The following is a 10,941-nucleotide window of genomic DNA, read 5'->3' on the forward strand; positions in this document are numbered from 1 at the left end:
AGACCAGCATGAGGTGTGATTGATGCATTGGATGCATATCACAATCATGGATGCTCGTTGGGAATGAGTGACTGGATAACCCGCATGAAATTGTCACATGGACACGAGTCATGATTTGAATCTCATATAGCGGTTCGTTCCTGCATCCTCATGTTGAGAATTCCTGGGATCTCTACAGCGAATCTAATTCCTAAGAGATCGTTTTAGGGTTTGCGCAGCGGATGTAAAACAAAAATTCTAATAAACTCTAGAACCATGCATGTATGAATCAGAGAAACGTTAGAACCCTTACCTCAATCGATCCGGGACATGTATCAATCGATGAGTTCATCCAATCACAAATGGGAGGAAGATTACCTCGCCCTCTACACGTATCCACACCTCGGGATGGATTCCAACTATTGGAACTTGTCTGCTAGATCCGAATCTGTTGTTCGGTTATGTGCAATGAGAAAACGAGATTTAGATCATTTCTTAGACCCTCAAAGCTCACCAAGAGGTCTATAGAAGTTCTCTTTTTCGGCTCTTTTCTATTAGGGTTCTTAATCTCTTTCTTATAAAGTGATTAACCCTCATTTCGGTTTCTTTTCGAAAAACCCGAAAGCCAGAACGGACGGTCCAGATTTACACGTAGACCGTCCGTTCCAGCATTCCAAAACGGACGGGCTGGGTTATGCGGACCGTCCATTCCAGACATTACGGAACAGACAGACTGACACCCTATGGCCGTCGGGTCTGGACCTACTGGACCGTCGGGTCTGGCCCTTCTGGTCCGTCGGGTCTGGACCTTATGGACCGTCGGGTTTGGCTCTTCTGGTCCGTCGGGTCTGGACCCTCTGTCTCGGTTTTTTGCCGTTTTTCTCGTAGATTTTTCCTTCCCTGCGTGTGTGACCCTATAGGCTCATCCGATATAGCAGTATACACGAAATCTCTATTCCGGATATACAAATCATAGGCGATCTCTAGCAAGACACTATGACTACCTATCTCGAATAGAGTTTGTTCGTGATCTTACGAACGTCAGTGATGATTCCGGTTGATGATCCTTTTATATCATGATATCATATGTCGAACATAAGGCATGGAGAAGCCACTTTATCTGATTCGACTGTTTTCTCGTTCATAGAGTTCGATTGTACAAAATAGACGACGCTCGTCTATAGTGTGGCGATGCATTTCTACAGTCTCGCTCACACGAGGGGCCCAGCGATATCTCTCTCTTTTACGAGAGGTACAAATCCTATCTTGACAATCTACAATCCAGCACATGATTCGTGTCGTACCTGATACACGCCTTTATAGTCCTCCTGTTACGCAGGACGTTTGACGTATTCAAAGTACGCAATTCCTCATGTTGAATTTCGTAGATATCTCAGGTCGTAGGATCCAATCATAGAACCGTCACATGAGATTCAAGGCACGACGCTAGTCCATGTGAAAATCTCATGCGGGTCAATCCAGTATTCCGTTCTCCAACGAATACCTATGATTGTGATCGTATCCAATACCCATTATCATCTCTATGATCATCTATCACACATCAACTAGTCTTAGTACATCATTATTCCCACAACGATATATGACTAAGGAGTTTAGTATTGTTCATAACAATACATGGACATGTTACGGTATGCACAATACGTAATGAATCAAACACTCATCCATTTAACCATAGTAAGTGTCAATACATCGAATGTATCATAATAAAGCTCATACAACAGTACATCATAGACCACTAAACCAACACCTCAGACCTGAGATGTCTAGAGTATCTGATATGAGGAGTGGCGTGTCTTGACTGCGTCAAACGTCATCTTTAACCGGATGATTTTAACGGCGTTGCTCAGATATGTTCACGAATCATATGGAGATAGTACACATGCAATACAGGACTTGTCACCTCTATAATAGAAGAGATATCGCTGGATCCCTCATGAAAATTGAATTGTAAAACCGAGTGGCCACGCTATAGATGAAGTTGTATCAATCTTATCAGTCGATTTTCCAAGACGAGAAAGCGGTTGAACTTGAAGGGTAGCTAGCTCCATGCCCTTGTTCAACATATGATATTGTGAGATAAAAGATCAGAACTTGAGGTGTTACTGTCTCGATTAGATCACCTCTAATTCTATTCAAAGTAGGTGGTCATAGCATCTTGCTAGAGGCTAACCATGGCCAGTGGTACGGAAAAGATTTCTGAAGTCACTGCCACTGCGAATGGACCTACAGGGTCATACACCATCAGGGATAAACTACATGTGAAGAGAAGAATGCAAGAGAAAAGATAACGAAACGACGGAATGAGCATCGCGAGCTGGAAATGTTCAAGATGTGGAGACCGGTCGGTTCAGGACCTAGACCGATCGGTCCAGCATAGCTCAAGACCGATCGGTCCATGACCCAGACCGATCGGTCTACGCATCGGGCAACTTTTCTTTTTCGCGATTTTAGGGTTTTTGGCAATCCTATTTAACAAGGGAGTCGTCCCAAGCCCTTAATGAACCTAAGATGTCCGTAACTCATTCTAGAGCCTAAGAGAAGAGTTCTCTTGAGATCTAAACCCGGGAATATCGATTCCTATTCCCGAACGTCGTTTTCTCCTCGCAGATCCTAGCAGATCCGTTCCAAACCGTTTGGAATCCTTTCCGCCGGTGCGGATACGTGTAGAGGAGCTGTATTCGATTCCATCGGTGATATACATGTTCTTTCGGGTTCTTTTATATGTTTGGTTACGTGTGACGTTTGACTAGGTTTTAGATTATTCTTCCACCGCATGAAATCTAGAAACCAAACCCTAAATCGATGCGATCACATGCTAGGAACCCGTAGTGAATATCAACAATCTCTACATATTATAGCAAAGTCTTCATATGTACCAGTATGCATTCGTGAGTTTCGTTCGATCCAAATGAACATATCAGCAGTTGCCATGTGATACAAGTACCCATATGTCGGATTTTACAATCCCACCTACCGAGCAACCAGTCAATAGATTCATTCCACCCATATTGAATGTTGATGTTGCCCCGTTTCCTCATAAAAAACCGAAGAGTTCTCTCATGAATATGCATTCAAATAGAAGATGGTTTCTGTTTTCAATCTCTGCACCACAATATAGACAACACATATCCATTTGGAATCCCCAAGAGGCCAAGCGTTCCTTGGTCAATCAAGTACAAAAAGCTATGTGATAAATGAATGTTTTGGCACACCAAACTTACACCAAACCATTTTGTGCCAGTTAACTTTTTAGTGTGTGGTTGCCCTCTCTTTCCGTGTAGTCAGTCACTGCTTGTTTCGCTGCGCTGTATGTTATCAGCGATGTTGCAGGATCCTAGATGAGCCAAATTCTGGCTGAGTTATGATCGATGAACCGGCAAAAACTAACCCAGTTGGTTGGTATTGCATTAGTTATCCGAGTAGCATTAGATTCTTGGATTTAAGTTTCAAGGAGAACTCCCATAACTAATTTATTCTCCTCAATCCACTTATGTGTAAAAAAAACGCTTATTTTGTGCATTTAAGTCCATGTTCCGGACAAAAATCATGGGATCCCAAAATATTGTCCTCCCCTGGTCTTTCGGTTACGACCCTTTGAGTTTCCTTTCGAAGATTTTTGAGTGACAGGTTTTAAAATCAAATTATAAGGTTTTCAAAAATTTATTTTTAATGATGCTGTAGATAAGGTGGTAAGTGGAGGATATGCGTATACCGTTAACGAGATGCCATCAATGGTTGGGACAGATCCCGTCGAGTGATGGATGGGAAAGAAAAGTTGTGCTGAAGACACTAATCCAACAAGTTGTGTACGAAATCTGGAAGGAGCAGAACTCTCGTGTGTTCAGAAACACTGCATCGACTTGTAAGAAATAAATTATTATGTAGCCCATGTAATTTGGGCTTTTGGGTTTTGATATTAAATTGGTTCTTTGATGGATAAACATCCATTAGAGAATTAAAGCCCAGAGGTATTATTGGAAGTCCGCTGTCTCCTTACCCTAATAGAATTAGGGTTTTCACACCCTATAAAAGGAACATTATAGTTCATTATTTCTGTCCATCAAGAAAAACTTATAGTACGGGAGAAATGGGAGAAAACCCTAGAAGATCTTTGGTTTTAAAAGTTATTCCGGTGCATTTTATGGATCCATGTATGGTTTTCTGATCTATGTTTTATTGATTGTTTTGTGTGAATTATACAAAGTCAGATCCAGTTTATCGTTTAGGTTTTCATAAAAGCAAATCCCTGAAAACCTGAAATTATCTTACACGACTCCTCAAACCCTTAGCATACGGATTGACAGATCGGTGCAGACTACACTCCTCTCATTGCAGGAGGCTGTTCGAAGTAGAAGCAACTCCTTGCTTCAAAAATGGTACTCTTGGACTATAGATTGAGAATTAGTCGTATTCATCGGTAGATTATGATGCAAACTCATTCCATTAAAGGTTGGCTAACGAAAACTTTTAATGCGGATTTTTATCTCGTATTATGTACTATCCATTTTTGAGTAATATATTACACATCTTATAAAAAACTAACGTCATTTGTCGACTATTAGATTTTTTAAAAAAAAATTTAAAAAGTTAGAGTTTTTTTTATCAATTTTAAAAAAGTTCATTATGAATTCTGAGTCAAATTTTTATGAATAGAATATGATAGTTACGATCTAATTTTCTCATTTTTTCTAGGATTTTTCCAATTATTTATAAGAAAAAAACATTAGTGACTTAACTAGCAGCCAAACAAAGTGACAAGAAATATTAATTAAAATCCAAAATTGGCCCACCATTTTATCACATGCATATAGTGGCACCCCCACTTTCTTAAACTCCCATATTACATCCTTGCTGATGACATTTCCATTTCCAACGTTCTCTTTCTTTGTGTATAAATACCAATCTTCAATGTATTAAATTCGTCATTGAAATACCCAACTTTTAGCCAAAATTCCACATCTTCTTAAGCCATCAATGGTTTCCAAAGCCTTCTCTTATCTACCGGCCATCTTCACTTTGTTGCTTGTTCATGTATCCTCTTTTCCTTCGGGATACAATAACAATGGAGGATACAACATTGATAACAACGGTCTCACTTATAGATTCTATGACATATCCTGTCCTAATTTACAGATGACTGTCAGGTCAGGTGTCTGGAAAGCCTTCAGAGATGACTCTAGAGTTGCTGCTTCTCTTCTTCGTCTTCATTTCCACGATTGTTTTGTTAACGTAAAATACCTATATCACTTTCAACCTTATGATTTCATTTCAAAGTTTATAAAGAAGGAAGTAACACATGAAATGGCCTTACATAACTCTCTCTCCCTCTATATATATATATCAATCATAATAACAACATAAAAACAAAACAAAAATCTTGTAGGGTTGTGATGGGTCGATACTTCTAGACGAGACAGAGGAATTCAAAGGAGAGAAGAACGCGTTTCCCAACAGGAACTCCGTTCGTGGTTATGAAGTCATCGATGCCATCAAAGCCCAAGTTGAAAAATCTTGTCCTTTGACCGTTTCTTGTGCCGACCTCGTTGCTCTTGCCGCGAGAGAGGCCGTAGTCCTCGTAAGTACAACAATTGAGAAGGCGCTATGTAAGGACAATATTGTAAATACGTATATTAAAACCCTAAATATACGTATTTACAATACTACCCTTACAGTATTCGTAGGTTAAAACTCTGAATAAATATACCTATTTACAACACTGTCCTTACAGTATTAGTAGGTTAAAACTCTGAATCTAAGACTCGGATCGACTATATCATATTCTAATGATTTAACACATATATAAACCAAAATAACTACGTAACTATTAAGCAGTACGTTAACTTTGATCAAATAAATAAATCTTACTAACAAAATGTGCCATACAAACTCTTCAATTAGATCAAAGTCTCAATATTCTATATCTTTGAAGTCAAATCTACATGTAGGTGAATATATAACTTATATATGTATTTATATATAGTTACCAATAATAACTTAATAATTATTAAGCAATATATTAACAGCCTTCTGATAAAAAGAAATCTTACTAACGAAATATACTATAAACCCTTGAATTAAATAAAAAAGTCACTATATATATATATATAACACTTAATGAAATGGATGTGGTTTTTTGTGACGAAGACTGGAGGCCCGTTTTGGCCGGTTCCGTTGGGGCGGAGGGATTCGACGACCGCAGATGAGCAGGCGGCGAATACAAATCTACCGTCTCCTTTGGAGCCTTTGGAGAATATAACGGCGAAATTCGTGTCCATGGGCCTCGACTTCAAAGATGTGGTTGTCCTCTCAGGTCCTTCCCTTGTCTCCACCTCTTTATTCTCTCCATCATCTTTGTGTCATCCACAATTCAATACAACGTGAATCGAATTAAAACGAAACTCAGTTATTCAATTGTTTAATTTGGTTTCTATAACACTAGTTTATATAGACAGTTGATAATATGTATCTAAATTTATCACGTCTAAATTGATCTGGTCGAGACATATTTAGAACGACTTAGATCTTTCGGTAAATTTGAATCGATCATGTGAAATTGAATTGAATCTTTTGGGGGATTACGTATTGTTATATGGATTTTGCTTAATCTATTGGATCAATTTAATTGAATCTTACTCAAGTTGGCCATTTGCACCCTTTGAGGCTATTTCAAAAGTTGTAGAACTAATTCTACGCTTTCCAATTGCATCTTACATGAAACAACAACAACAATAACAACGTCGTCTCATTCCCAAGTTCAACGCATCTTACATACGCATCTTACATGAAACTATTAGTTTAAAAATTAGCATATACATTTATCTATTTGTTTCGGACTTCTTTTTTTTTACATCATACCAAGTCTAATCCATCGATTTGAAATGATCATGTAAACGTTCAAATTTCATCGGATTAATAGCGTTTTAATTAGAGAGATCGCTCTTGGTACAACGAATATACCGACCGGCCCATGATTTTGATTTGGTTGCATCACACAGGAATATAATGAAATCTCGTATCTAAAGAATATATTAAAAAATATGAAGAGTTTCAGTTTGTATAGAGTTTAAATATTAATGTGTTTTCTATTTTAATTCTATTTATATATTCTTATCTTTATCATAGAAATTAAAAGTTCTAATGGAAAGAAGTTACGTTGTGTATACAAATTATATGGAATCTCCACTTTAAGAGTTTGGATGGACGAAAACACCATCTCTTCTAAAATAATAAAAACAAACACCGTTAAAACGATTAAATTATCTTTTTCAGGTTGAAAACTTCTTTTGGATTCCATAATTTTATTAGGAAATAATATGTTCTTAGATACATATAAACACACATTTTATAATTTTAAAAGTAGATGGATTGGGTTGCAGGAGCGCACACAATCGGATTTGCACAATGCTTTGTGTTCAAGAACAGGCTCTTCAACTTCAGAGGCTCAGGACAACCAGACCCGAATCTAGCAGTCTCAGTTCTTACAAAACTACAGGACACGTGTCCTAACGTTGACTCGTCAAACTCCAAGCTGGCCCCACTTGACGTGGCAAGTTCCGTGAAGTTCGACAACGCATACTACGTGAATCTCATGAAGAAAACTGGGCTTCTTGAATCTGATCAAATTCTTATGAACGATCCAAAGTCAGCAGCTTTGGTAAAATCCTACAGTGAGAATCCTTATTTGTTTATGAATGATTTTGCAGTTTCTATGGTCAAAATGGGAAGCATAGGGGTTTTGACGGGGAACGACGGCATCATTAGGGCTAAATGTGGGCTTGTAAATTAGCATGTACCTACACACACATATATATGTATATGTGTATGTGTTATAGTATTGTATTGTAATATACATGTTGTTGGGGACGGCAGTTGTTGACGACAGAAAAACTCCGGCAATTCGAGCGATTCCAGATAAGTACCTGATCGACCTTCGCTAGGATCACCATCGACACCATCACCTCTCGGCCCTTGTGGTCGACCCTGGTACTATATCGAATTCGTACCTTTGCGGAATCGGTTTAGTCTAGGTATTTACTACTTGACCATCCATTTACCTAGATTGGCACGATCAAGTTTTTGGCGCCGTTGCCAGGGACTGAGATTTAGTCTTGGTGCCGGTTAGATTCTAGTTTTTCACCACCATCTACTTTCTTTCCACACTCATCAAATTTCCCTCTTTCGGGAATCAAAACTTTGATTCCTTCGGTTTATAGTCTAGGAGCCGTGGAAGTCAAACTCTACTTCCTCCTGATCCAGAAATCGAAAGAACTCTTCAACTTCTGAGGCAACGAAGGAGATTGGAAGCAATGGAAGACAACGGAAATGTTGACAACCATCCTGCGCATAACGCTACTCCATCGAGAGCAGTCAAGCGAAATGAAGTGCTCACTTTTGGAGATTATAATGTTCCAAAACATACTTTGTTACTATCATGCATTAGGAGACCAACATTTTTGCAAATGCTTTCTGCCTCGAGTTTCAAGGGTACTCTAGAAGAAGACCCTAACCTGCATTTGAATCATTTTAAGATGCAATGTCAGTGACTCAAGCTACCCAACAGAACCTCTGAGGAAGCAGTATTACTCTTGGCCTTCCCTTTCTCCTTATCTGGGAAAGCATTGGAGTGGCTATACACGCTTCCACCAGGCTCTATTCATACATGGGAACAACTTCACAATAAATTCATGGTGCGGTTTTTCTCTCCTGAAAAGACCATGCTCATAAGAGGGAAGATAAACTCTTTTTCGCAAGGAAAGTATGAGAGTTTATATGAAGCGTGGGAGAGATACAAGAGCTATCAGCGGTCATGTCCATATCATGGACTAAACCAAAAATACCTGATAATGAGATTTTGGATCAATGCGGCGTGTAAGGTGATGTCAATCTAGGATGTGATCTAATCTTGTTTTATTTTCTAGATACAATCACCGCAAGTGTACGGATCAATTGTAGTATCTAGGGTCGAACACAAGGACACGTGTGGTTTATCGACAACAATTACGGTTACTACTCGGTTTCGATCAGAGACGATGATGATGGTGATGATTATAACTGAAAGTAAACACGAATTAAAGCAAATATTGCTGGTTTAGTGCTCTATGATGTACTGATTATGAGCTTTGTTCAGATACATTCGATGTATTGATACTTTCTATATGTTTTTTTTATGAGAGTATTTTGTTCATTACATGTTCCTGCATGCTAGATCTGTTATGAAATCCATGTATCATTATGAATGATACTAAACTCCCTAGTCTTGTGTCATTATGGGAATAACGACATAATAAGACTAGTATGATGTGTGATTGATGATCACATAGATGATCATAGGTATTGGATACGATCACAATCATAGGTATTCGTTGCAGAACGGAATACTGGACTGACCCGCATGAGATTGTCACATGGACTAGCGTCATGACTTGAATCTCATACGACGATTCCATGATTGGATCCTAAGACCTGAGATATCTACAGAATCCAACATGAGGAGTTGCGTGCTTTGATTACGTCAAACGTCCTGCGTAACAGGAGGACTATAAAGGCGTGTATCAGGTACGAAACGAATCATGTACTGGATTGTAGATAGTCAAGACGGGATTTGTACCTCTCGTAAAAGAGAGAGATATCGCTGGGCCCCTCGTGTGAGCAAGACTGTAGAAATGTGTGGCCGCACTATAGACGAACGTCGTCTATTTCAGACAGTCGAACTCAGTGAACGAGAAAGCAGTCGAATCAGATAAGGTGGCTTGTCCATGCCTTATGTTCGACATATCATATCGCGATACAAAAGGATCATCAGTCGGAATCATCACTGGCTTTCGTATGATCACAAACAAACTCTATTCGAGATAGGTAGTCATAGTGTCTTGCTAGAGACCGCCTATGACTTGTATTACCGGAATGGAGATTCTGCGTTTTACTGCTATTCCGGATGAGCCTACAGGGTCACACACAATAGGGATGGACAAGTACGTGTGCTAAATTATCCCGATTAGGAATCCTAATTGGATTGAGATTCCTAATTGGAATAGGAATCCTAATGGGATTAGGAATCCTAATGGGATTAGGAATCCTATTATGTATAGGAATCCTAATGAGATTAGAATTCTATTACATCTAGGAAACCTAATGAGATTAGAATTCTAATAGGTTTAGGAAACCTAATTAGATTAGGATTCCTAGTAATCTATTCCTTGTCAAATTAGGATTTTACGAAAGTCTATATAAGGAGAATGTCTTCTAGGGTTTTAAGAAAAAAAAAAGAAAAAAGGAAAAGAAGAAAAAAAGAAGAAAAATAAAACCCTAAGCCTCCAAAAACCTTGCACACAAATCTAATCCTTGTCAAATTAGGATTTTGGAAAGTCTATATAAGGAGAATGTCTTCTAGGGTTTTAAATGAAGAAAAAAGGAAAAAAAAAGAAAAAAAAGGAGAAGAAAAATAAAACCCTAAGCCTCCAAAAACCTTGCACACAAGAGAGATCGAGATCTCTAGTCCTAGCAGACAAGTTCCAAGGTGTTGGAATCCATCCCGACGTGTGGATACGTGTAGAGGGCGAGGTATTCTTCCTGCCTAGAGTGATCGGGAGGGCGAGGTAATTTTCGGCCTTTCGTGATCAGACGTGTTCTTCGATTGATACAGGCCCCGGATCGATTGAGGTAAGCGTTCTAACGTTTCTACGATTCATTAGAAGCATGGTTCTAGGGTTTATTAAAATTTTTGTTTTACATCCGCTGCACAAACCCTAGAATCGATCTCTTAGGAATAGGATTCGCTCTAGAGATCCCAGGAAAACCCAACAGTGGTATCAGAGCCTGGTTGCTCTGTTTTGATTTCATAGAACCCGACTACAGGATCACACACCACTAGGGATGGACTTATATGTGAAGAATCCGAAGAATGGAAACGAGATTTGACCGAAACGAGTATGAAAAGAAGTT

General features: G+C 38.8%; 1 protein-coding gene across 1 annotated transcript; it reads left to right on the forward strand.

The window, feature by feature from the left end:
* The first annotated feature begins 4,940 nt into the window (after positions 1-4,940).
* On the forward strand, positions 4,941-8,425 carry LOC104816713 (peroxidase 10). The gene is made up of 4 exons (XM_010545642.1): positions 4,941-5,229; positions 5,384-5,575; positions 6,145-6,310; positions 7,377-8,425. Exons 1-4 carry the CDS (start codon positions 4,975-4,977, stop codon positions 7,784-7,786), a joined length of 1,023 nt encoding a protein of 340 aa, XP_010543944.1. The 5' UTR covers positions 4,941-4,974; the 3' UTR covers positions 7,787-8,425.
* Positions 8,426-10,941: the final 2,516 nt, after the last annotated feature.

The sequence above is a fragment of the Tarenaya hassleriana genome, unplaced genomic scaffold, assembly GCF_000463585.1.
Source record: "Tarenaya hassleriana unplaced genomic scaffold, ASM46358v1 Cleome255, whole genome shotgun sequence".
Lineage (NCBI taxonomy): Eukaryota > Viridiplantae > Streptophyta > Magnoliopsida > Brassicales > Cleomaceae > Tarenaya > Tarenaya hassleriana.

Coding starts and splice junctions, on each gene's coding strand:
- LOC104816713 (XM_010545642.1), top strand. CDS start 4,975: ATGGTTTCCAAAGCCTTCTCTTATCTACCGGCCATCTTCACTTTGTTG. Junction 5,230..5,383: donor TCCACGATTGTTTTGTTAAC/GTAAAATACCTA, acceptor AAAATCTTGTAG/GGTTGTGATGGGTCGATACT. Junction 6,311..7,376: donor AGATGTGGTTGTCCTCTCAG/GTCCTTCCCTTG, acceptor ATTGGGTTGCAG/GAGCGCACACAATCGGATTT.